We start from the raw sequence: 24,017 nt of genomic DNA on the forward strand, positions 1-24,017 counted from the left end.
TGAAAACAGAAAATACAATCTAATTAATAGTTAATTTATTAGTGATGGAATTTAATTTATTACTGAATTAACGTTGAGAATTGTGCTAATTATCAGAGGGCAGAAGATGCTCTCTGCATATTGTCACAGCAGATGGATTAGGTACAATTAGCCTCTGACATGTGCAAACCACAATAGTCTCCGCTTTACACTCCGCATAGTCATGAGTGCGATTATTGAAAATTTAACCCACCATTTCACTCTTTATATATATACCCTCTATCGCGTGTCCACTGGTTTGAAACAAAGACCACTTAGTATTCATATTAATTAAATATTCATTTATTTTTCTTAACAATAATAATTAATTGCTATTTATATTGATTTATGAAAATAATAATAATTATTATTTAGATTAATTATTGAATTATTAAAATTAAATATCAAACTTTTTGGGGACAAAACTTCGATTGTGAAATAAATTTATTTGCCTAACGAGGAAATGCTTAAGTGTATTTACGAAACATTCCTCATTAACTGAGTGGTTAAACATGTAAATTTGTGTCAACTGTTTTCAGATAAGATTGCATAATAATTGACATTCAAAGTTGAGAGAAGTAAACGATTAAATCTATGTTGTATTATATACAAGGAATTTAATAAATATAAAATTATCGTTGAGATTAAAATTAGATAGTTCGAGGGTGATTTTCGAAAGTCTAGTGACAATTTTATTCAGTCAAATTTTAGATTTGAACGATAATAATGCGACTTGTGGAATTTTTTTCATTCAATATTGAACATTAATACAATGTCAAAACTTGATGTATTATTCAACATAGCATTTGTCTTGTTGCATTTTGAAGGTGCGACGTACGAGAAACTTGCAGGTGCACCACATAAGGTAAATGACTTTCTGAAGAGAACGTAACTTGGATTCTGCATACTTATTTTTCTTATTTATGAGGAATTACATATAAAGTTCTTTTTGTGAAGATATAATTCTGATTCTATTTCTAAATTCACTTGCAATTAGATAAAAAAAAAGTGTTTGGAACTTTTTCAATATAGTTAAAATTTCATAAAATTATATAGATTTTTAATAAAAATGATGTAATTATTATTTACTAATACTATTTGTACTATTTTGCAATACTGAATTATTGTACCGATTTTTTTTAAATTGATATGAAACTCACGATAAAATATTTTGCAATTTATAATATGTTTCCGAACCTCAATATTAGGATTCAATCTTTAAAAGTGCTTTAAGAATTGGTTTTATTTTTATTTTTATTGGAGCTTGGTGAAATAGGAGTAAACAGCGATAGTGAGTTTGAGAGATGAATCGAACTTCAGTTATTGAGGCATTATTGATCTGCTCTCTCTCTCTCTCTCTCTTCCTCTCCCTGAAGAAGTTAAATTGTCGCCTTTGGCAAACCGAGCATTCATTACTATCTAATACCAGGTCTCTGCTTATCTTCTCGAAAGTTTTGAAACTTATGAGCAAGTAATTTTTACCTCATTTCTCTTAGCTTCATCTTAAATCTATTCTACCTAGTTTAGTTGAATTGTTTCAAACAGTTATTAACATACCTACAAGTGGAAATCAATTACGAGTAATAAATATATAGGAAAAAAATTTGTTCGGTAAATTTTAACCTACGTAAACAGGTATTAATCAAAGAAGTACAAATCGTGAATTTTTTAGAATTATTTATTAATTGTAATTAGGAAACAATGTTTTGCATTACTTTATTTATAATTATAATGACGGTTGTAAAATAAAATTTCGATTTGACATGTAAACTTAGTATGTAATTTGAAATTTATCTGCTTCAAATGATGAGAAATATTAGACTACTAAAGTTTGTTCAAACAATGTATGATTCAAATCTCCACCATCGAGAGATGAATAGGCTACTAACTTGACTATATATGTAGATTATTAATTATCGCTATCATGGCATATCGAGCGTTCACGCTGAACGTTGCACGCCTGGTGCGGATACGTATAAATCCCTAAATCCCAAATCAACCAAACATATTACGGTTTTAATAAATCTTTTTAATAACACTTTTATTAAAAATCGATTTTGTTCAATTATAAAAAATTTATTACATTATATATATTAAACTAAATATATATTTTAATCAATAAATTAAAATACTTTTCGCAAATTTTGCTTTTGAATTAGAAATTAGCGTTAAAAAAAAGAAACTCGAAAGGGTTGTCAATCGATTTTGGTCAGGGAATTGAGAGATAGAAAATCCGACCTAGTAACCACTTGGCACCAGTTGACACCGCTACGGTTTCGATCGGATTGAATTAGGGTTGCTCGGGTCTTCAAGTAGAAAATGGTTCTGACAGAACAAGCTCACTATCAACGTTGTATAATTTCCTCCTATATCGTCTGCGCAATTATTATTTTTAATGCAACAGCATTTTAATAACTATTTTACTCTTAATTTTATTTCTTATTGACAGGGAATAATTATAATTTTTTTTCTATAATAAAGTAAAACATTATTTTTCTTATAATTTCGTTTTTCGTAATTTGCGTCAAACGAAAAAGCTAAAAGAAATTTGGATAAACTCCATTTTCGAGGTTAGTGTGAAAAACGGTATACCAGGGCAAAAGGAGAAATACGAAACTTACTCCATCGAACTTTCAATCCTGGTATCGACGGCGTGAGAATTGAGACACCAGTCATGTAGGCGAAAGCATCGACCTAAGAATTTTCTCGAAGAAATCAAGCCCTCTACCCCACAACCACCACATAAAAAAAAACAACTTTACAGTATATAATGGAAGGAAAAAATTGTACATCAATTTTTTTTACAGAATTTCAAATATAAATAGATCTCTATCCCTATATCGTGAAAAAATTTCAAACCTTAAACTATATGATATAAAAATAAATTTCTCCCTCCGGTACACGAGGGATCGTGTAAAATAATTTCGTTGATAGCGTACGATTCCTTGCGGACAAGATTATTTTTCCACCACGATATAAACACCGCAGAGAAAGAAGAAGAAAAAAGAAAAGTGAATTTTTCCTGAAAAGTTTAACCTCGAGGCAAAATTTATCTATAGAATTTTTGTGAAATAATTTTTCACGATAGATTTTTTTTTTATCTTTTAAATCAAGTACAATGAATAATTGACGCTTTATATATATATAAGGGAGGAAAACAGGGAAATGGTAGTGCGGAGAATGTCGTTGTCTCTCTTTGTACGAAGTGGTGGTGCAAAGGAAAGGGAGAGAGGGGAGTTTGGAAGTACTGGGTATATTTCACGCTTGGGTGAAAACTAGTTCATACATTCGACGATAGATAGTTGACCAGAGTCCGAGTTGGATAGTCGGCTCAAAACGAGCCCTATAATCACCCAAGGAATTATCCCACGTTAAGTCGCTACCCTCTCATAGAGTGGCGATAATCCTCAAACTCTCTCTCTCTCTCTCTTGCTCCCTCACACCCCTACATCCTTTTCTACTATTAACGAGACGTAACTCAATTTTCCAGGCACTTGATTTTGCCAACTTGACTGATTAAGAATCATAGTTTACACAAATTTTCAGAAAAAAAAAAAAGTTCAACCTCAAACACAAGGTACTTTTAAAATCTACATCAGAAGGTTAGAGTATAAAAAAGGAGCGAGTTAACAAAACCTGATAAAATTTTTGAAATTTTAACTATAAATTTGATTTTTATGAATAATTTTTTGTAGAAATTATGTTTGCATAAGTAATTTTCAAAAACATATTATTAGGTTGGGGAAAATGTCTCCTTAAAGTATTGTGGATATTCATAACTGTTGGTAACCAAAGCTTGAGGTGCTTGGTGATCCAAGATTAGGTAAGAATTAAAGTTCTTGTTCTGGTTGATCCACTAAAAACCACACCTTTTGCTGAACTAATCGGTGACTACAATTGCGAGCTTCATACCTTGCTTCTTGGGTCCTAGGACCATCACCTTCTGGCTTCCTGGCTTTTCGAGCACTTTTTTCAATCTTTGTTGCACTTCTTTTTTCTGGGTAAGGCAATTCAGGTCGCAGATCTTCATTGGGATCCTTCGATCCACAAAATACGCTTTCCAACCGCTTTGGTGGCATGCCGCTTTGGTGACCTCTGCGGTAAATGCCTCCTTGTTGGAATCTCTGATTTTGATCAGGAAGTCTCTTATTCTTGTAGGCGTTGCACTCACGACCCACGTATGACTGACGTCCGAATTCACTTTCCTACGAAGTTTACTTAGTACGTCGGCATATGTCCTTCCGGTTGCAACTCGGATCACCATTGTAGATCCACTCGTCGCCTTTTTTGTCCTGGTTTGTTTAGGATTTAGTTCTTCCGTCACCTTTTGCAATTGCGATCCATCTTGATCGACTCGTCTTCTACTTCTGAATGAAAGTTTAATGGTACAGGTATGAAAGCAAAATATAGAATTTAAATCACAAGGTTACAAGTTTCTTTAGACACAAATATTTTTTAAGTTATAAAAATTGTTCTTATTGAGAGAGAGAATCTTGAAGCAACCAGTCTTGGAAAAGGGATGTCCACACTTCACTGTAACAAGGAATGCAAAAGTTTACTATTGACTTTACAACAGGTTATAAAGGATTTAGGAAATAAAGTAATAATGACTTACCTTTTAAATTTCGAAGTAAAATTGAAGAACGGCTGGTACCAGATGTCGATTTATGAGCGCTCAGGAAGGTTGACGGGCCCAGGTGATGACCACAGGTCCGGAGTTCAATAAACCGTGATGAAAGTCCAAATAATGAGATTCTTCCGCAAAAAGGAAAGAAAAGATGATTTTCCAAATATTGCGACAGGATAATCGTTGAATACTTGGAATAGTTGTTGTAGATCTAGAAACTTCTAACACTTAATTTAAAAATTCTTTTAAGTCGAACTTGAGTATAAAATCGAGCAGAGTAACAATACTTGTATAAGATTTCGTATAAGAAAATGACGTGCTGGTAAATCAAAACTGATCTCTCTTGGCAAATGTAGACCTTTTATACAGGATTTTCACAAAGAGGGTTGACGAATTCCCGAAATGCATTAGATGTAGTATGTGGTTCGAAAGGTCTTGAGATCTGCGATTTGGATTGCGTTACCCAGGAAGAAGAGATTCAACAAGTGTAGACAGAAGTTCTCAAAAAGCTAAGAAGAAAATTAATTTTCTGCACTCCTCGATTTAAAAAAAAATAATTGTGTTGTGTCATTAATGTTTCGGATCTACACAGAACGATAACAGATCGTCTACGTACTTCAAATGCAGAGTAGCTGAACATACGTTCGCAGATTGTAAAAAAAGCCCGTTGCTTCTTATGCAAAGTATAGTTCAAGATAAGCATCAATCACGTCACATATAGTGAATCACGCAGTGTCTTCAAGTCTACCCTCGAGGAAGCAAAAAAGACTCTCGCAAAAACCAAGCATAAATAGGCTAAAATACAGGCGTGATCTTTAAAGCAAAATTTCATGGTCACCTACGAAGTTAAAACCCCGAAGGGAGGATCATCCTCATCCCTTTGCTAAGGGATGAGGATATATCCATCCAAAAGGTGTGGTTTTTAGTAGATTATCAAAGAACCTAAGAGTACAGGCTTCTGCTATTAACCCCAAATGTAGACATCCAAGTGTTATGCAGATTCTCCTAAAAGGAACATAAAATTAATTGATAAAATTATTCTCTCAAGTCAATTTAAAAGTCAAAATAGTCTTAATATTATCATAAAGCATCTAATTAATTTGCTAATTTAGAAAAGAATGCAAACATTGAAAAAATAATGGTAAATTCTTATTTATATAATATGAAAAAATTCACTTTACGAAAACAATGTTTCATCCCCCGGGTGATTGTACAGGTCTCTTTTAACATCCCCCTCTATATATATATATAGATCTTTTACTCTGCCAATCTCTCCATCTTGAATATATCCCATCCTTCTTTTGTCCTTTACGAGGCACGAAATTACTTTCAATTTCTCAAAGTGCATTTGAAGCAGTATTGAGATCTAAGTCTCTGGGTTGAATCATTATACTTTGTGACCCTAAACGAACTACAGGAAGTCAGTTTTACTAATGAAAGCAAAGAGTCTAGAAAGGTCTTGTTAACACAAGGGATAGAATCCCTAAGGGACATTTTGAGTGCCATTCAAATTCAACTCAATTCTATTAAGATATTTTTTCTTAGAGAGAAACTTCATTCACGCATAATTAACAAGATTCATTAATTTGTCACTTGTCTTTGTGATTAATTAATAAATAATTATTAGAAGTTTAAAATTTCACTTAAGCCACATTGTTATTCATAATTAGATACATTTTTAATTAAAGAATTATTAGGTATTATGACAAAATTATATAAAGAATTTTAATTTTTTTTTATTATTAAACAGTCATGGATTAGAATCAGCATTGAACAAGGTTATTGAGAGCCTTATTTAAGAATTTAGAGAAATATAAAACCGTGATTTGAAGTTCTTCGAAAGTTTTATCTTCGGTACACGTTCAATGGATATTTTTGAAGTATGAATTTTCAGGATCATACAGTTAATAAATTGGATTATCCTGTTGGAACAAATTTGAAAATTAGTAGCGTACGAGAGTAAAAGGATTTACTAAGGAAATGAAGTTAAGATAAATTTAGTTATTCAAATGTCGACTGTCGGTTTGGCAAAAATTTTATTTTCATTCAGGAGTACTAGATACTCCCTCTCATGAAACAAGTTCTATTTAAAAACAAAACTAAATTATTTTTTAAACATGAAATACTTTGACTTGTTTTGATTACGATTTAATTATAGTAATTTTACTTAATTAACAATTAAATACTTTGATAAATTAAAAAGTAATGAAAAATTATTTAAATAAATTTTGGAAATAAAAATATTGTATATGGAATTAAAAGAATTTCCTTTTTTTTCCCAATGTAATTTTAATCAAATCCAGTTTTACGAAACACAAACGACTTTTATCTTTGCGAACAAAAGTAAAAAAAAAAAAAAGAAAGAATATAGGTAGGCGTGGAGAAGAGTTGTGAATGGGTTAAAAGAGAGAAGGAGGGAGAGAGAGAGAGACTGGGAGGAAACGGAATTAATTTCAATTGTGGGTGACGGAAATGGCGAAAAAGGAACAGCCAGAAGACTAAATGCCACGGGCGGACTTGGACGATAACTATAATCGAATGAGGAAAGTTAATCGAACCATCATCATACTTTATATACGAATTCAACTTGAGCTTGCAAAGAGAAAACGCGCGCGGAGGTTAAAATTTCATGAGGAATCAGCGCTGTAAGCACTTTCATTCAAACCATTTATATTATACAACACGATATAAAAGTTTTCCTCTTCTTTTCATTAAACAACAAAATCATAAATGGTCTTCGATTTAATATCGCTTACATCTTTTATGATCTTTTTTTCCATTTCTAGTCGTGAAATATCATAGGGAATTTATTTTTAGGTGTATTGTTGATGACAGTGTAATTTTTTTTAGATCTTAACTATTTATGTCGAAAGACAAAGTTCATTATTATTTTATATATTTCTTTTGGTTAGACTTTCCTTTTTATATAGTAAAAGATACCTAATATTAATTATTAAATTATAGGAGAAAATTTACAAAATTAATCTTTCGAAATTAAACTAAAAATAAAAATTTATTATCGATTCAACAAGGAAAAACATCTGTTTCATCAAAAACATATTTCTTTTCATTAATATAAATTATTTATTTCTTCCTTTTAGGACCAATAATGAAATACTAAACCTCAAGTGGTAAACACTTGTACGTTACACTTTGAAATTTACAAAATTCATAGAAACCGAAAATATTTGTAAGCAATAAAAAATAAAACCATAAAATCGACACTGATTTCGTATTAAATTCAAACAGATTAGTTCAGAAATTGTTCGAAAATGATCCAAAAGTAATCCGAATCATTTCGAAATCAGTCGAAAATTTTTGTACAATCATTCTACTACAATGTGTAAATATTATGCTAAAGAAAATTTAAAAATTATTTTAATCTTTAAAACAACAGAAAAAAATTGTGCTAAATTTTTGAAAGATGAAAAGAATTTGTTTGATTTTTTAATCTGCACTCATGTGAAATAGAACACCCCAGTTTCCGCTTCATTTGCACTTTATTGAATCAACATCTACCTCTTGCGTATAGAGAGAGAGAGAGAGAGAGAGAGCGCAAAACGGGCATTTTTCTACAAAGTAAATCAAAGGTTTCATCCCGAAAAACTCGTTAAAAAACTCAATTCTTTTTTACAGTGTGTAACTCAAAAGCTAACATAAACTTCAACCTTTGTTTTTTGGCATAGTACATAAAACGATTCAAAAAATTTCTAAAGTATTTTTAAAAAAATTAACCATTTTCTTCTAAATTTACTATATAACAGAATACACATTATTATTAATTATTTGTATAATATTATTTATTTAACTTAACTATCTTTTAAGTTTGTATTAAAAAAAATTAATTCTAAAAATGAGATTTAGCTTATAGAGTTATTCAATTTATCAATCTTTAATTTTTTTTAAAAAATTTAATTTTCCAGTTGTTTTGGTTGTTATATGACCGAACAGAAAGTTCTAATAAGTTATGAATTTATTGTTGTAGTGTTACAACAAATAAATATGAATTAATTAAAAATGTATAATTACATAAAAATGTAAATAATTTTACAACTGCAACATTTTAACAAATTGTATAAGTGAGAACCTGCGTACCTGAAAAGCAAAAAGTAGGATAATTTTTCGACTGATTAAAGTAAAGAAATAAATACGTTTATAAGAGATAAAAAAACTAAATTAAATCAATTGTTATGTCATATTTTAAATAAATTTTAATTTTAACTAAGCTGAACTTATAATTGTTCCCTATTCTAATTTCCTCAATTTAACTTAGCTAAATTAACTAAGTTGGGAAGAGGTTTATTAAATGAATGATTTAAAAAATATAATATAAAAATTATTTATTTAAAAAAATGTAGAATGTTCTCAACAATTAGTGTTATACAATCAAATAAATCCTTATGTTTTAAAGTTTGGTATGGTTACATTTAGGATGTAAAATTAAGGAGTCTTCAATTAGCAGTATTGACCTCCTAAGATTGGATCTTCTTGGTCGTTAAGATTTTTATTACCGCACGTAACCACTGAGAACTATGATAATTTTGGAAACTGTATCTAACACTTGCTATGACGAATTCCGTGTGTTTAATTTGGGACTGCCTTCGTAGTAAAAGGTCTCCCTTTATATAGGTATATTTTCCAATGTATTTCTCGCGGCGGTACCAGCTCGCCTCTTTGGGTTAGATTCAAGATCGGTACCTCACAGACATGCAAAGTGTTTATTGCTTTTTTTCTATGAGTTGGTGACTCCGTATGTTGATTTCCTTATTTTCATAACACATAATTATTTTATTTATTATACATTTAATATTTATAAACAATTGACTTACTCTCAAATATTCGTTTTATTTATAAATAATTGTTTATTTACAAATATTTGTTTATTTAAAAACAATTATTTATTTACAAATGTATTTAAAAAAATCAATTTTACATAAATATTATAAAAAAATGTTAAGGTGACGTGACATAATTATTAAAAAAATTATTTTTTTAAAAAAAATATCGATTCTTACTTATAAAACGTTATTCCACTTCCTCCCTCACGAAGCACAGTAGAAATACAATAAAACCAATTTATTTGCACATAAAATGGACAATTTCACAAATAAATTAAAAAAACACTTGACAACAGAAAACCACGATCGATCGAGATCAATTTCGGCTGATCACAGCGAATACACTGATTCAGTGTCACTAACCACCTGACTTGAGCGCCACAATTTGTACTTATACTACAATCCAACATGGGCGCTATATCTCAAGTTCCTCAAATAGCGCTGCCTATGCAGAGGTATATAAAGATCAGTATATTGATCCGATAAGTCAAAAAATTACAAATTAAATATTAAACCAAAGACACAATGTTCTAAGACACTTTGGAACGTTCTAAAGTCATTCTAAAGATGTCTTGTGATGCCCACTGGGTTAGATCGGAACACCTCGAAGTAATTAAAGATACCAATGACTTTGTTACTAATTTTAAAAAATTAGGCCAAATGAAAATTAGATTGGATTAAGATTAGTCCAAATAAGAATTAGATAACATAAATATTGGAGCAAATGGATATTAGGTTTACTGATGATTAGGCCAAAGGAGGATTATATTAAATAAATATTTAAGCAAATAAAAATTATGTCAAGGAACATCTCAAAGAAATTAAAAATGCGAATGAGTTTGTTACTACAGTTCAAAAATTAGGACAATTGAAGATTAGATTAAGATTAGGCCAAACAAGGATTAATTTAAAATTAGTTGAAATAAAGATTGTGCCGCATGAAGAATTAGGGAATTTAGTTAAATAAAGATTTAGATACACAAGCATTAGGTTATAGAAGAATTATGCCAATTAGTTCAGATACCAATTATGCTAAATAAAAATTAGATTACAGAAATATTGAAGCAAAGGGAAATTAGGTTTACTGATGATGATTAGGCCAAAGAACAATTATAGTAAATAAATATTACGTCAAATACAGATTAGATTAGATTAATTAAAAATTAGGACATAATTATGACAATTGTAAAATTTGTATTGCAATTAATTTTGTTGGTTTTTATTTTAGTTATCTATATATAAATATAATCGCGAAAAGTTTTGCGGTGAGCAATTTTGTAACTTGTGGTTGACCTATTTGGAATTGTACACGTGGTTTACTTGCCCTATTACATACTTTATAACAGAAGGAGAAGTAGACCCAATGAAAGTATAGGATTGTGTGCAATAAATTTGACGGTTGAAAGAGTATACTTGGTTTTATTGAGGCCATTAAATGGACCTTAAGTGTATGTTTCGTCTGATAAGATATATATAGAGAGAGAGAGATATAGAGAAAGAGAGCTCTGGGGCAAAAGAATGCCAAGCCCAGCTTTAATACTGAAGCCGATTATGTAAAACACGAATTCTCCTCGCTTTATTTATTTAAAATACAATTCTATCGATGGAACAAGAGTTTTTTTTGTAATTAGAGAAGATACACTAGTTTTTTTTTTTTTTTTGAAACAGCTTGTAGAGTTGATATACTTAACGAGAACAGGTGTATGACGGGACACTGGTCGAAAAATGTAGTGGTTGAAATGGGATGAGGAGTGTGAGAAAAACGGGTGTAAAATATAGGAAAGGATGGGACGAAAGCGCCAACGTGTATCCATTTCTTTACGGGTAAATGGATTAGTTACTCGCGAAAAGAAAACTAAAAAAAAAAAAAGAAAGAAAAAAAAACCAAAAGAACACCGAAGGCTTGGAAGGGAAAAAATAAAGGAAAAAGGCGGATCAGCGAAACGTGCCAGACCTAGCTTAGCTCAACGATTATTTTCTAGCAGTAGATAAAGGAATGTCTCTTTCAGTCTAAAACGATAGATTTTCTCATCTGATCCTAAAGTGCACTCGAATTTTTCTTAAATTATTATTAAAAGATGTCAATTTTGATTTAGTTTCAGTAGAATTTCTTATTCCTTATCTAAATAATCTCAGCGTAGTTGATGATGTTCAATTAACGACATTATTATAAAATTTGGGTTTTTTTTTCGTCAAAAATATTAAAAATAGGAAAAGTTTAGCTTCTCATATGACTAGAAAGATAATACTATAATATATTAGAAGATTTTTTCTTCAAAAAAAAAGATAACCCATTGAATAAATTGCGGCTTTATTTCGTCACTTCATCTAGATGATTTTTTTTTCTTCCACAAATCCTTTTGTGGTGAATTTTTCTTGATCTTTTACGTGACCTTTAAAAATATCGCGATTACATATATCAGTGTGGTTAAAATACCCGTGGGGTATAGGTTAAGAGTGTACCTGTTTAAAACGCTTTTACACTGCATCGCCAGAGCTGGCGTGTGGCCTCTCTATCCTCCTCGACAAATAGCTTCCGGCATTTTGAGCGAATTACTTCGGAAATGGAAATATGTTTTTTGTATGAGACATCTATGAATTCTGAATTACACTTCAAAAAGAAGCACCGAAATACTTGCTCCAATTCTATACGCACAAAAATCACCCCCTGTGAATCGTGAATAAAAATTGTTTAGCAATCTGAAGAGTTGATAAAATTTTATTTTGTATATGAGGCAAAATTCCTGAAATGTCCGAACAAAAAATTAAAAGTTCTCGAATTTAATCCATACTTTTCTAAAATGTTGTTATTGTTGGTGAAAGTCTAAAAATCAATTATTATTGAATTTAATAAAATAGTTTTTGAATTACAACGTTCTTAATTTTTGACTTTTGAAAAAAAAATTTTTTTTCAATGTACAATATTTATAAGTAGAATGCATAAAAGTTAACATATATATAATGATTTTTAAAGCTTTTTTGACGAGCTACACGCTGTTAATAAAAATTTTTTTTTTTAAATAACATTTGACCTTGAAATTCAAGGTCAAAATGTTAATTTACGTTTATCTCAAAATCGGATTTTTGAAAATTATTTTTAACTATCTCAATGGAAAGCTTGACTAATTTCCTACAAAACATGTAATTTTCAGAGTGGGATCTTTTAAAGTTTTTGAGATATTAATTAATTAATTAATTAATGTTTATAACAAATGAAATATTTTACAAACGAATAAAGTTACCGTAATTCTGAAGTTAGTAATTGAAAGTTAAAGTAATTCCGCATCCAACGAGCCCTATATGAAGTATTTTGGATAAGTAGATTGTTAATAAACAATTAGTTAACATTGCAATTGTTTATAACCAATCTACTTATCCAAAATACTTCATATAGGGCTCGTTGGATGCGGAATTAGCTTAACTTTCAATTGGTTAGTTTAGATTTATGATAACTTTATTTGTTTGTAAGATATTTCATTTTTTATTGTTATTTAACTAAAATTGAACAAAAATACTTCATATAGGGCTTTTGGATGCTTGTTGTTAGTAAAAAATAAAATATTTTACAAACAAATAAAGTTATGGTAATTCTGAACTTACCAATTGAAAGTTAAGGTAATTCCACATCCAACGAGCCCTATATGAAGTATTTTGTATAAGTAGATTGTTAATAAACAATTGCAATGTTAACTAATTGTTTATTAACAATCTACTTATCCAAAATACTTCATATAGGGCTCGTTGGATGCGGAATTACGTTAACTTTCAAATACTAACTTCAGAATTACGGTAACTTTATTCGTTTGTAAAATATTTCATTTCTTATAAACATTAATTAATTAATTAATTAATATCTCAAAAACTTTAAAAGATCCCACTCTGAAAATTACATGTTTTGTAGGAAATTAGTCAAGCTTTCCATTGAGATAGTTAAAAATAATTTTAAAAAATCCGATTTTGAGATAAACGTAAATTAACATTTTGACCTTGAATTTCAAGGTCAAATGTTATTTAAAAAAAAAAATTTTTATTAACAGCGTGTAGCTCGTCAAAAAAGCTTTAAAAATCATTATATATATGTTAACTTTTATGCATTCTACTTATAAATATTGTACATTGAAAAAAATTTTTTTTTTCAAAAGTCAAAAATAAAAAACGTTGTAATTCAAAAACTATTTTATTAAATTCAATAATAATTGATTTTTAGACTTTTACCAACAATAACAACATTTTAGAAAAGTATGGATTAAATTCGAGAACTTTTAATTTTTTGTTCGGACATTTCAGGAATTTTGCCTCATATATATATATATATTATATTAGATAGTATTTGGGGGTTTAAAATTAAGTTTACTTACTTTATTATAACAATTAGAAATTATTTTTTTTGTTATTTCCAGGAGCACTATTCACTCATGACCAAAGAAACAGCAGCACCGAGCTGGCCTTCAAATACGCTGTTTACAAAATCAACAAAGAAAAAATTATTCTACCAAAAACAACTTTAGTCTACGATATTCAATACGTTCCCAAAGATGACTCTTTTCACGCATCGAAAAAAGGTAAGAGTTGATATCTTGACAAACAAAATATTTTTTACTAAAACGAATTTTTAGATTCCATAGATTTTATTTTCTACGATATTTGTTTTTAAACGCAAAAAAAATGTTTATTTAAACCAAAACTAAATTAGAAGTAAAATAATAATTATTTCAGAAGTTTTTTTTTTCTTTTTAATTGAGGCGTGCAGAATAATTTTACTGGAACAATCTATCTAAATGCATAAAAACTAATTATGTAAACTAGAAATTCGAAAGGTTTGCACTTTATTGTTATTATAAAAGATAAAAGATTTTTAAGACATATACTTAAAAGACAAGTAGCTCTGTCAAGATTATTATCTGAGCTCACAAGTGTATTGAACTTGTTTCGGCAGACTATAGTATAACAAAGCCATAAGAATAGAAAATTTATTGCCCTGTCTCTTTATGACCAAAGAAAAATAATGGATTGCATTCCATCGTAATCGTTACGAGAATAGCAAACACATTATTATTTTGTACATATACATATATATATTATGGCTTACTTTTATAACATTAGTCAGAAACGTATTATCCGTTTCTTAAGAGTACATCAAAAGTAGCCTCAAAATTTCCATTGACAAAATTATTTTTCTCTAATTACTGAAAAAAATACGATTCAAAATTATCCTAAATCATTTAATTTTGATCAAATTTAAAAAAAATTCATTTGACGTTTTGGAACCGCCATTTTGAAATTTGAAAATTCGTTATCAGATTCGTAACTCCAAAAATCTCTTTGAGTAGCGAATCCAATCAATTTTTTTAAAATTCTCTATGAGGAATCAAAATCATAAAAATCAGGAAGAACTAAATTACATTTAAATTAGTTGTCAGAGGAATTTTATTAAAAACCGTCACGTTTTACGAAATTGTGTACGTATAGAGATTTATATATATATATATATATATAAATCCATAAATTTTTCAAGACAAAAAAAATATAGCGCGTTATTTATACATTTTGGTTTTTGTATATATACGAAATGCATATCGACTTATGCGGTAGAGCAAACTGACATTATTTCCTTCAATTTCAATGCATTTTAACTATGTTAAAAATCAATATTCCAGATACGCAAAAAAAGAAGTGACTGCGTACAGTCTCCAATATTTTAAATCGGAGGATACATTCAATCATGAATTTTCTGAAATCCATAGATTTAAATGGTGAACTGCATCGTGGGATATTGATTTTCTTCAATCGTAGACACGATGCGTTTCGTAAATCTCCGATGAAATTCAATACCAAATAATCCAAATCTTTCACTGTGATATGCGTCTCTCAATTTAAAAAAAAAGAGAAAAAAAATTTTAAAAAAAACCTGTGAAAACTCAAGCTAAATACATTTTGGTCGTGATAAAGTCTGAATTTCACGTGAGTTGATATTTTACGATAAAATCTTTTATTCTTTGCAAAATTTTACTTGATAAATAAAAATATTTAAAAAATGAAAAAAATTAATTAAGTATTAAATTAAATACAACAATTATTTATCAAATCAATTAACAGAACTCATTAATATTATTAAAATATAAATTATAAATATAACTAATCCCAACGTAAAAGGATGTTTATTGTGTGTTTTAGAAAGCTCCCCCTACAGCACTGAAAATTTAGTAAATATTTACTAATACTTTAGGAGGCTGAAATTTAACGTTTTTTTGCTATTTTTTCATGGAAGGAGAAATAGTAAGATAATTAAATTGAAGGATATTGTTAGGCATATTTTTATGTTTGTAAAAATATTTTTTTTTATCTTAAAAAGTTACAAAATGGCGGAGTAACGGTCGTTCTTCGAAAATGGTTTTTATTGGAGGGGCTCAACTGCACGCAGCATAGAGGTTGCTAAAGTTAATCTGTAACAAAATAAAATTTTTTTTCTTAATTTACATTAGAATAGCTACAGAAATACAAGTCGATTTTTCGACCAAAAAATCGGTACTTTTTCGTCCCTAAAAAATAGTAATTTTATCATATCGAAAATCTGCCATCATATTTCTGTGAGAAATGTTGTTTTAAAGATATGAGAAAAATTTGTATTAAAGAAAATGAAAATTGATTGAGTTATACTGCGTGCAGATTTGAAAAATCGTGTTTCGAGAAAAAAGGGTTTAAATTTTTTACATGTGTTTAATGCATGAAAAAATAATTTTACCATTAGTCTGCTATTCCAGGACCAAATAGTTGACCTTCTAATGACATCTTTTAGTGATTTAGAAAAGTTCAAAGTTTAATTCAAAAGTATTATGAGGATCCAACGAGCAGGTAACAACTTACTGCAGGTTTGGAGCAGCTGACACGGCTTGGGAAGGAATGCGAAATTTTAGGGAAAACATTTTTCGATCGATATAAAATCTTTTGTCTCTTATTCTAGAAGGTTCAAAGAATTTTTTAAGAGAAAAAAAATTTCGATTTTTTGAAAATTCTACAGTGATGTAATCCCTTAAGTTAAAAGTGTTCATTTATTTAAAATTAATTGCTTAAGTCTAATTTAAGTTCCTTGTGTTTCATTGAATTCCAAATATTTTCATCTGTATATATATCCACCTTTTTTATAATTGAATTCAAATTGATGTGTTACTTTAATTTAAGAAGGAATTATGTTTGAGTCAACAATCCTTAAATCTACATGACAAAAACATGCCTCTGAAGCAAGAATAAAAGTGTAAACACCAGGAATGATAAATTGTTGTATACAAAATGAAGAATTTAAATGTGCGGCTTACTGTTTTAGGGTTTAGATGAAAACTTGTAAACAGGATCCAAGCGTCTGGTAATCCTGAGTCTTGGGGGGAAAAAGCAAATAACAAGGCTTCACCCTTAATATAGGTTGCAGCTTCTAGATGAACAGATAAAAAACAGATTCCAAAAACCGGGTAGACGGTTTTTGGTGCAGATATGGAATCAGAATCCTGGTTAATAGTACTAGTTGGATAACTAGAAACGTCTTAGTCGAAAGAAGATAAATTTTTGGCAAAGTAATTGACAAATATAGGAGTTGACTAATGGATGATTATTATTATTGATCAGTGGTTCTGACGATACTGATGCGGCGTTTCAAGACTGTTGATCAGTTCTTATTATTCATTGTAACAGGAAATATTATTTTAAAATATTAAACAAAACTTTTCCTATACTCGGTTAAAATTAGAAGACTGGGGTAAATTTTGTTAAGGGTTGGTGAATCTTTTCAAGGCAACGGAGCATGTGCGACGATTTTCGCCGATAGGACGCACGTTCGATGAAAAAATCATTCCTGGATCAACCATTGTAAAGAGTGTCGACTATCGATAAATAGCCAAGCAAAATAGCAACTTTTATAAAAATTATTGATTTTATTAATCCTTGACCTCGCACTGTAATTAACACGACCACTTGAGAGAATTTTCTTGTAATTTAACTCTGGCAAAAATTCTCTTTTCATCATTAACATTATCATTTCGTTATTTATAGCAACTTGGCTACGGAAGTATAACCACAAATTTTCAAATATAAAAATTCACTGCAACAATTCTCTTCATCGTTTCATATCTAATCAAATGCTCCTTTTGGCACGGATTCTAAAGATTATGCAAACTTGTGAAGTAAGTACATTGTAAGGGAACATTTTGATGATACACAAATGTAATAGTATATATATATAAATGTTTCTCATAACCTCAGTTTAGTAAAATGGCAAAAAATTCACACCAAATGTATAGTAGTAGTGCCTCTGGCGAACAGCCCGTCTATTTCGTATAAAAGCGTTATCAGGTTGAAGCCACGCTTTTTAGATTTTATGGTAATACATATATAGGTATATATATATATATGTACGTGCAAAACGCGGTTATCTGACTTCCGGCTTTTCACGCGCCGATATCATGCGAGGAGTAGTGTGGAGGATGAGGGTGGTTGTTACAATTTTCTGATGGGTCGCTGTGCGCGAGACAGAGAAGAGGCAAGGCCGAGAAATCTCTGGCAAAAAACTCTCTCTCACAAACGGAAACATTGTAGGAACCGAAAACGAGAAACGTTATTACCTCTAGCTCGTTGTAATATTCTCCTCTCTTCCAACGAGCATGAAACTCGACGTCTGGCAATTCCTCCCAACGTTTATAAGACATCTCGTTGGTGGGCTTGCAACGTGTCCTTGAATGCAAATGAGATATCTCTGCTTTGAAAAAGAAAAAAAAGAAAACATCCTCCAGCAATTGAGAAAGTGAGCGCGCGATTGGAATTTCATTCATTAAAACCAGTTATTCATTAAGACCTTATAGTAGTTGAGAGGAAGACATTCAAAATTAACATGGAAATTCTTAATTTTGTCAGACTTACAATTAGAAAGTTCACATCATTTTTGGAATTTCTCTATAGACGACAATTCGTTTTCCTTTAAGTGTTATGTTGTAATTTTTATTTAAATTATAAAACTTATTAGTGCGATTTTGGAATTATCTTTATACCTGCATCCACGAGGTGTTTGTTTACATTGAAGTACAAACACTGTCTTAGGTTGAAGGTCGTAGCAATATAATTGGAAAATCCTAAAGATAATTCAATCAGTTGCAATTCGTGTATTGACCTGTTTAGACGCATAGTTAACTAAAGTGTAAATTTTTAGTGTTTTTATTTTAAAAATTTTAAATTTTTAAGAAAACAGTATAAATTTTTATATTTTTTGAAATCTTAGGAACAACTTTTCAAAACAAGATAAATTAAGAGACTACTAAAAAATTGAGACAAAATCATGGAGAGGGTTTCAAGTTTTAAAGGTTTTCTCGAGCTATAAATTTTTTAAAATGATAGTAGGGAAAAGTACGTCCCTTCTTCATAGGAAAAATGGAATCTCCCTTTGCCTCAACTTACATTATCCAAAGAAAATATTACATCTCCGTCTTTTTAAATTTTGGTTACTCTACTTTCATGGGTTTTACAAACGTTTTATTTACCTTTCAATCAAGCCAACACCACTACAATTAAAAATTTTTAAAAATGGATTAAATCAGAATTTTGGTCTGTTTCTAGGATCTTTTTAAAAATTAGAACCTCCACAACATAAATAAGGATCTTCATATCGTATTGGTTTGCTAGGTTGATAAAATCTTTTAGGAAATTAACATGAATTCTATGTTAAAGCATCACACTAAATGCATTGAAAATGGCTTTTAGGTAAATTTTTTTTCTATTTTAAGAATTTACAACTCTTAATTCTCCGCAGTGATTAATTCATAATTGTAAAGTAGAAAAAAAAGTTTTATCACTATCCGAACATAACATATATAAATTTATTTCACAAAAATAATTCGCATTATGTCAGCAGTTAATTTTTAATTTAAGAAAAGATGTTTCGAGTATGAAGCTCTATAATTAACTCTTGATACTTTAGAAAATTGTAACAAGGTCAATTGGCCACTGATCGATTGACAGTAATTGTCTACATGCATGTATTGGAGAAAAGGGGGTTGACGTCAGGTCACGTGTGTCCTATGCAAGCTCCCTTTACAACCTGTTTCTAATCTTCTTCAGAGCCTTCTCTTTCTCTCTCTCTCCATTGGCGTGAGAACCAGAAGATTTCTCCTAATTACTTCCCGCTGAAGTTCTTAATTTCCGTTTGGCAAAGTCTATTTCCTTTGAACTATTTCTAACATCAATGGTGTTCTCAAATACTTTGGAGGATAACTAAAAAACCAAAAAAAGTTATAACGGCATATTTTTTTTATATCGAAAATTCTTCTGATTGTAGAATAATCATTTCTAGATATTTTTCTTCCCGTTGTAAATTTTTTTCGATTATTGAAAGAGTAGGAAAGTGCAAAAATTCGCCGATCTCTTCAGACGACTATTTGTTAAAAAATACCAAATCACTTTAAGTTACTGTTATGTCCTAATTTAGAAGAATTTAATAAAGAATTAAGAATTAAATGAATGGAAATAATATGGTTTAAAACTAATTTTCTTGAATCAAATAATCAATTGTATTAAGATTTTGTTATTGTTTACCTATTGGAAGATTTGTTAGTTGATTTTCTCTAATTTATAGTCTTTGATCACGCTGCACCAGTTCCTTGATTTGGATTTACTGACTTCAGATAATGATCAGCTTGGTCCCTTTGGGTCTCTCCGGCTGCCGTGTTTATAAATGTCGGGTGACGATAGTTCTTTCACCTGTACTCTTGTTTTCTGGTTAATGATGAAATGTATTCTCAAACTGCACTTAATTCTGATGAACCGAATTCTTCTTAACTTTTTAACTAATGCCTTTTTACTACCATGAACCAAAATTTGTGATGAAAATTCAAACGTAGATAATACTCTTTGGCAATTTTTATTACAAAACTACGCAAAATCATTTTTGTATATATGATTAATCATGTCGGCCTATAAAATTTTATGTTTAGTTTCCTTTTTTTTATCTACATATTCATTCCTATTAATTGCCTTTGATGAATATATTGAAACTCTTTTATAAAACAAAAAATACAATATATTTGTAGCATTTTAATGTTTTCGTTAATGAAACAAAGTACAATAATTGAGAGCAGTAAAAGTTGGTAACATTTTTTTGTTCTCTCCCTATTTCTGATATATAAGAACAAGTTTAAACAAGAGCAGTCATGCGTTGTGTCTACATGAACTATTCGTGATAAAAATTGATTCGAAACTCCATGGAACAGATTTAACGGACAATTGCACTGATTGAACCAACGACACGATCTAAAGTCTTGTTCCTTTATACGAATTGACGACATCAAAGAGTCCACTGATCCTCAAGTCCTCGTTAAGGAGACACGTAACTCCACACCAGCGTATAGCGTTGACTAGCTTCTGAAAAAAAAGGTTTCCACTGAACTTCATTATTATACGTTTATTCATTCTTCTAAGAGAATTGACAATTTTCACTTATTGTCTTTAGACATTTCTGGAATATAATTTTTTTTCTATTCGATTGTATAAGTGGCTTCCAATAGAATAGTTTTGTATATTTTAAATGATATAAATTAACTTTGTGAAATTAATTAATAAAATTTAATGTGCATTGAAAAAAACTATTAGACGGAAAATGAAAGATAAACTAAAAGACTAAGAGAAAAGTAAAATCTCTAGAAGCGCAGTGGAATATAATATCGTGAGCTTTTGTATCTTGGGAAAAGCGTCACGAGTAATTTAGACATTTTAATCAATTGAATTTAAACAAATGATATTTGATTTATTGGACGTGGCAACTAGACGACAATTCTTTATGGTTTTTCTTTCTTTTAAAGTAAGGTTATTCTTCGCCTTTAGAAATTTAAAAACAACAAAATTAAAATTATTCAAAATATTCATTTTTATTTTTTTCAATTATGTAAAACTGGTTTATCATCCAGATTTATTTTCCCTGTAATAGTGTAACTTTAGTTAAAACTTTGTAATATCCCTCCTCACTTTTGAGAGAAACACTAATAAAGTTGCGCCCTATAAAGAAAATTAATTTCTTCGTGTCATAAACATCTCCTCAGAATGAAAATATAAAGTTTATTTTTTTATTATGCCGACTTAATTTTTTGTACACAAAAAACTAGACCCTTAAAAAGTTAACGTCTTTTAAACGAGTTAGTTTTTTCTCAATGGTATCCCCCTTCGTCCCTATCTTCTACAAAACCTTCTTTCATCATATCTTTGAACGTTTCACTTCAAACGAAAAATATTCATGACCTACCCCTTAAAAAAAAAAATATATATATATAACATGAAGGAATCATTGGAAATAATTAACTTCTTTCGCATCAGTAAACTAACAATAATAATTTGTGCAAACTTTTTGAAAATTTGTACAACTCGTTGAGTTTGATATTCTGAGGGCGAGGAGATGATTGAGTTCTTTCTAATAGATGATTAAGCTAAATTAATAACTGCGAAGAAAGTCCTTTGAAAAGAGAAAGGAAAAACCGACAGAAATCGAGACCGCACGAAAGATCCATGAGGCTTTGAAATTTTAATGAGAGCCCACGGGCTTTGTAAAAGGAGTGTGACTCGTCTTGCTAACTTTATCCTTATACTACTACGCCTAACTCCATACCAACCCCTCCCGGTCATCATCTACCTTCGTCACCCCTTTTTTCACCCTCCCCCCCCCCTTCTCCACTACTACTTTTAGCTTTCGCCATTACCTTGCTTTAGAAATTGCCATTAGATTTCCCAGAAGTTGGAAGCCAATTTGTGAGTTGAGTTTTACAAGCTGTGGAATAAGATCGCAATTGCTCAAGAGACAGGCTCCAAGTATAACTTTAGGAAGAAAAAAAAATTAAGAGATTTCCTTTATGCGTCTAACTTTTTGCTTTGAGTTAATGCTGGGAGTAAATTAATGTTCTTATTTTTGAGTAATGATTCTCATTATCATTAACATGTGACAGATTTATGAATAATAATTTTAAAAAATTTAGAATGCACTATTTCGAATTTGGATATTAGTTCTGAGGTCATAAATGAGATTAGACAAAAAGTTTACTAATAGTGTCATGTTAAATCTGTCCAAAAAAAAGTAGTTTTACCTTTGAAGACAAAAGTTTTACTATTAAGTTAAATTCTACAAAAAGTTTCTTGAAAGAAAATCCTGATATTCTTTTTATCTACTAATTCTGACAAAGGAAATGTTTCAGTTTGTATGCGAAAAAATCAGACTACATTGCTAAAGCCTATGATTTACTTTTTGACCGATGCACTTATCAAGAAATTTTAACGAAAGGAGTTTTATCCAAATTACAATCAAGAACTTATAAAATTCTTAAAAATGACAATGATTTTCTTAAACATAAATATCATAATAGTCAGTTAACTATGACTAATATCTTTTTGGAAAAATTTTATGGTTTATCAAACATTGATAAAGACAATGCCCCTCTTTGCCTTATTATTTCACTGATAAATAGTCCAACATATTTTTTGGCCAAAATCATATACGATAAGTTAAAAACTGTAATTCCTTTACGAAAATCTCATGTAAACAATAGCTTCGAGTTAAAAGAATAATAATTGCAGAATATTACTGTACCACAAGATTTTTATGTTTTAAGTTGAACTTTTCATTAATACTTTTAATTCATTTAATTTTAATTTGAAATTCACTCATGAACTAGAAGTGGATAACAAAATAAATTTCTTAGATATGACATTATTAAAAAAACAATAATTAACTCATCACTAATTGGTATCAAAAATCCATTTCTTCTAATAGGTTAATAAATTATTTTTCACGTCATCCAATTCAACAAAAGAAGAACATTATTTAGGATATGATAGATAGAAATATTTTATTGTCTCAGAAGTCCTTTCATAATGAAAACATTAAACGAATCTTTGAAACGAATCAAAAAACAATAGATAAAAAACAAACTGATAATGTCGTTAGTATTATAAAAAACGAATAATTTCTGAGATGATTTACATCAAATGCAATGTAACCCTAATTTAGTTATCTAATGCAAAACTTTATAAATTTTAACAAGAAAAAGCAAAATTAATTACAAAATGAATTTTTTCAAAATCAGATCAACAAACGACTATAAAAATGTTATAAACTATTTCCCTCCTGATACTATGATTTTCTTGATTCAATATTTAATTACCATAACAATGTACATTTCAAGTTGCGTCATATTAGAATAATTCAACAAATTATATAGTGATAGCGTATTTGTATTATTTAATGTCAGGTATATACATTCAGTGAAAGTAATAAATCTCTATAATTAATTTTGCAAGGATTATTATAATAAATTGAAAGAAACTTTAAATAAATTGTAATGACTATCATTGGTAAATTAACATCTGGTTGCATAATATGCAATAACGCTTAATGTTCACATGTACACAAATACATGGAGAACGTATGAGAACATTGTAACTCATTGAAGTGTGACTTTAATGTACCCATAATTCTACCTTGCTTGTTTGTATTAATATACACATTATAAACATTAATAAAT

General features: G+C 29.5%; 1 protein-coding gene across 4 annotated transcripts in view; it reads left to right on the plus strand.

Annotated features, from left to right (window-relative positions):
• The window catches only part of LOC127281617 (glutamate receptor ionotropic, kainate 2-like), a 193,326-nt gene that overhangs the window by 28,634 nt on the left and 140,675 nt on the right, over positions 1 to 24,017 (plus strand). For all 4 annotated transcript variants that reach the window (XR_007843063.1, XR_007843062.1, XR_007843064.1 and 1 more), the window contains exon 3: positions 13,884 to 14,045. Coding sequence is in view for 1 of the 4 variants with exons in the window: in XM_051305416.1 (XP_051161373.1) it covers positions 13,884 to 14,045 (162 nt within the window). In the remaining 3 variants the exon portion in view is untranslated. The remainder of the gene's footprint in view (positions 1 to 13,883; positions 14,046 to 24,017) is intronic.

The sequence above is a fragment of the Leptopilina boulardi genome, unplaced genomic scaffold (genome assembly GCF_019393585.1).
Source record: "Leptopilina boulardi isolate dan_hultmark-lab unplaced genomic scaffold, ZJU_Lbou_2.1 LbouV2_273, whole genome shotgun sequence".
Taxonomy (NCBI): domain Eukaryota; kingdom Metazoa; phylum Arthropoda; class Insecta; order Hymenoptera; family Figitidae; genus Leptopilina; species Leptopilina boulardi.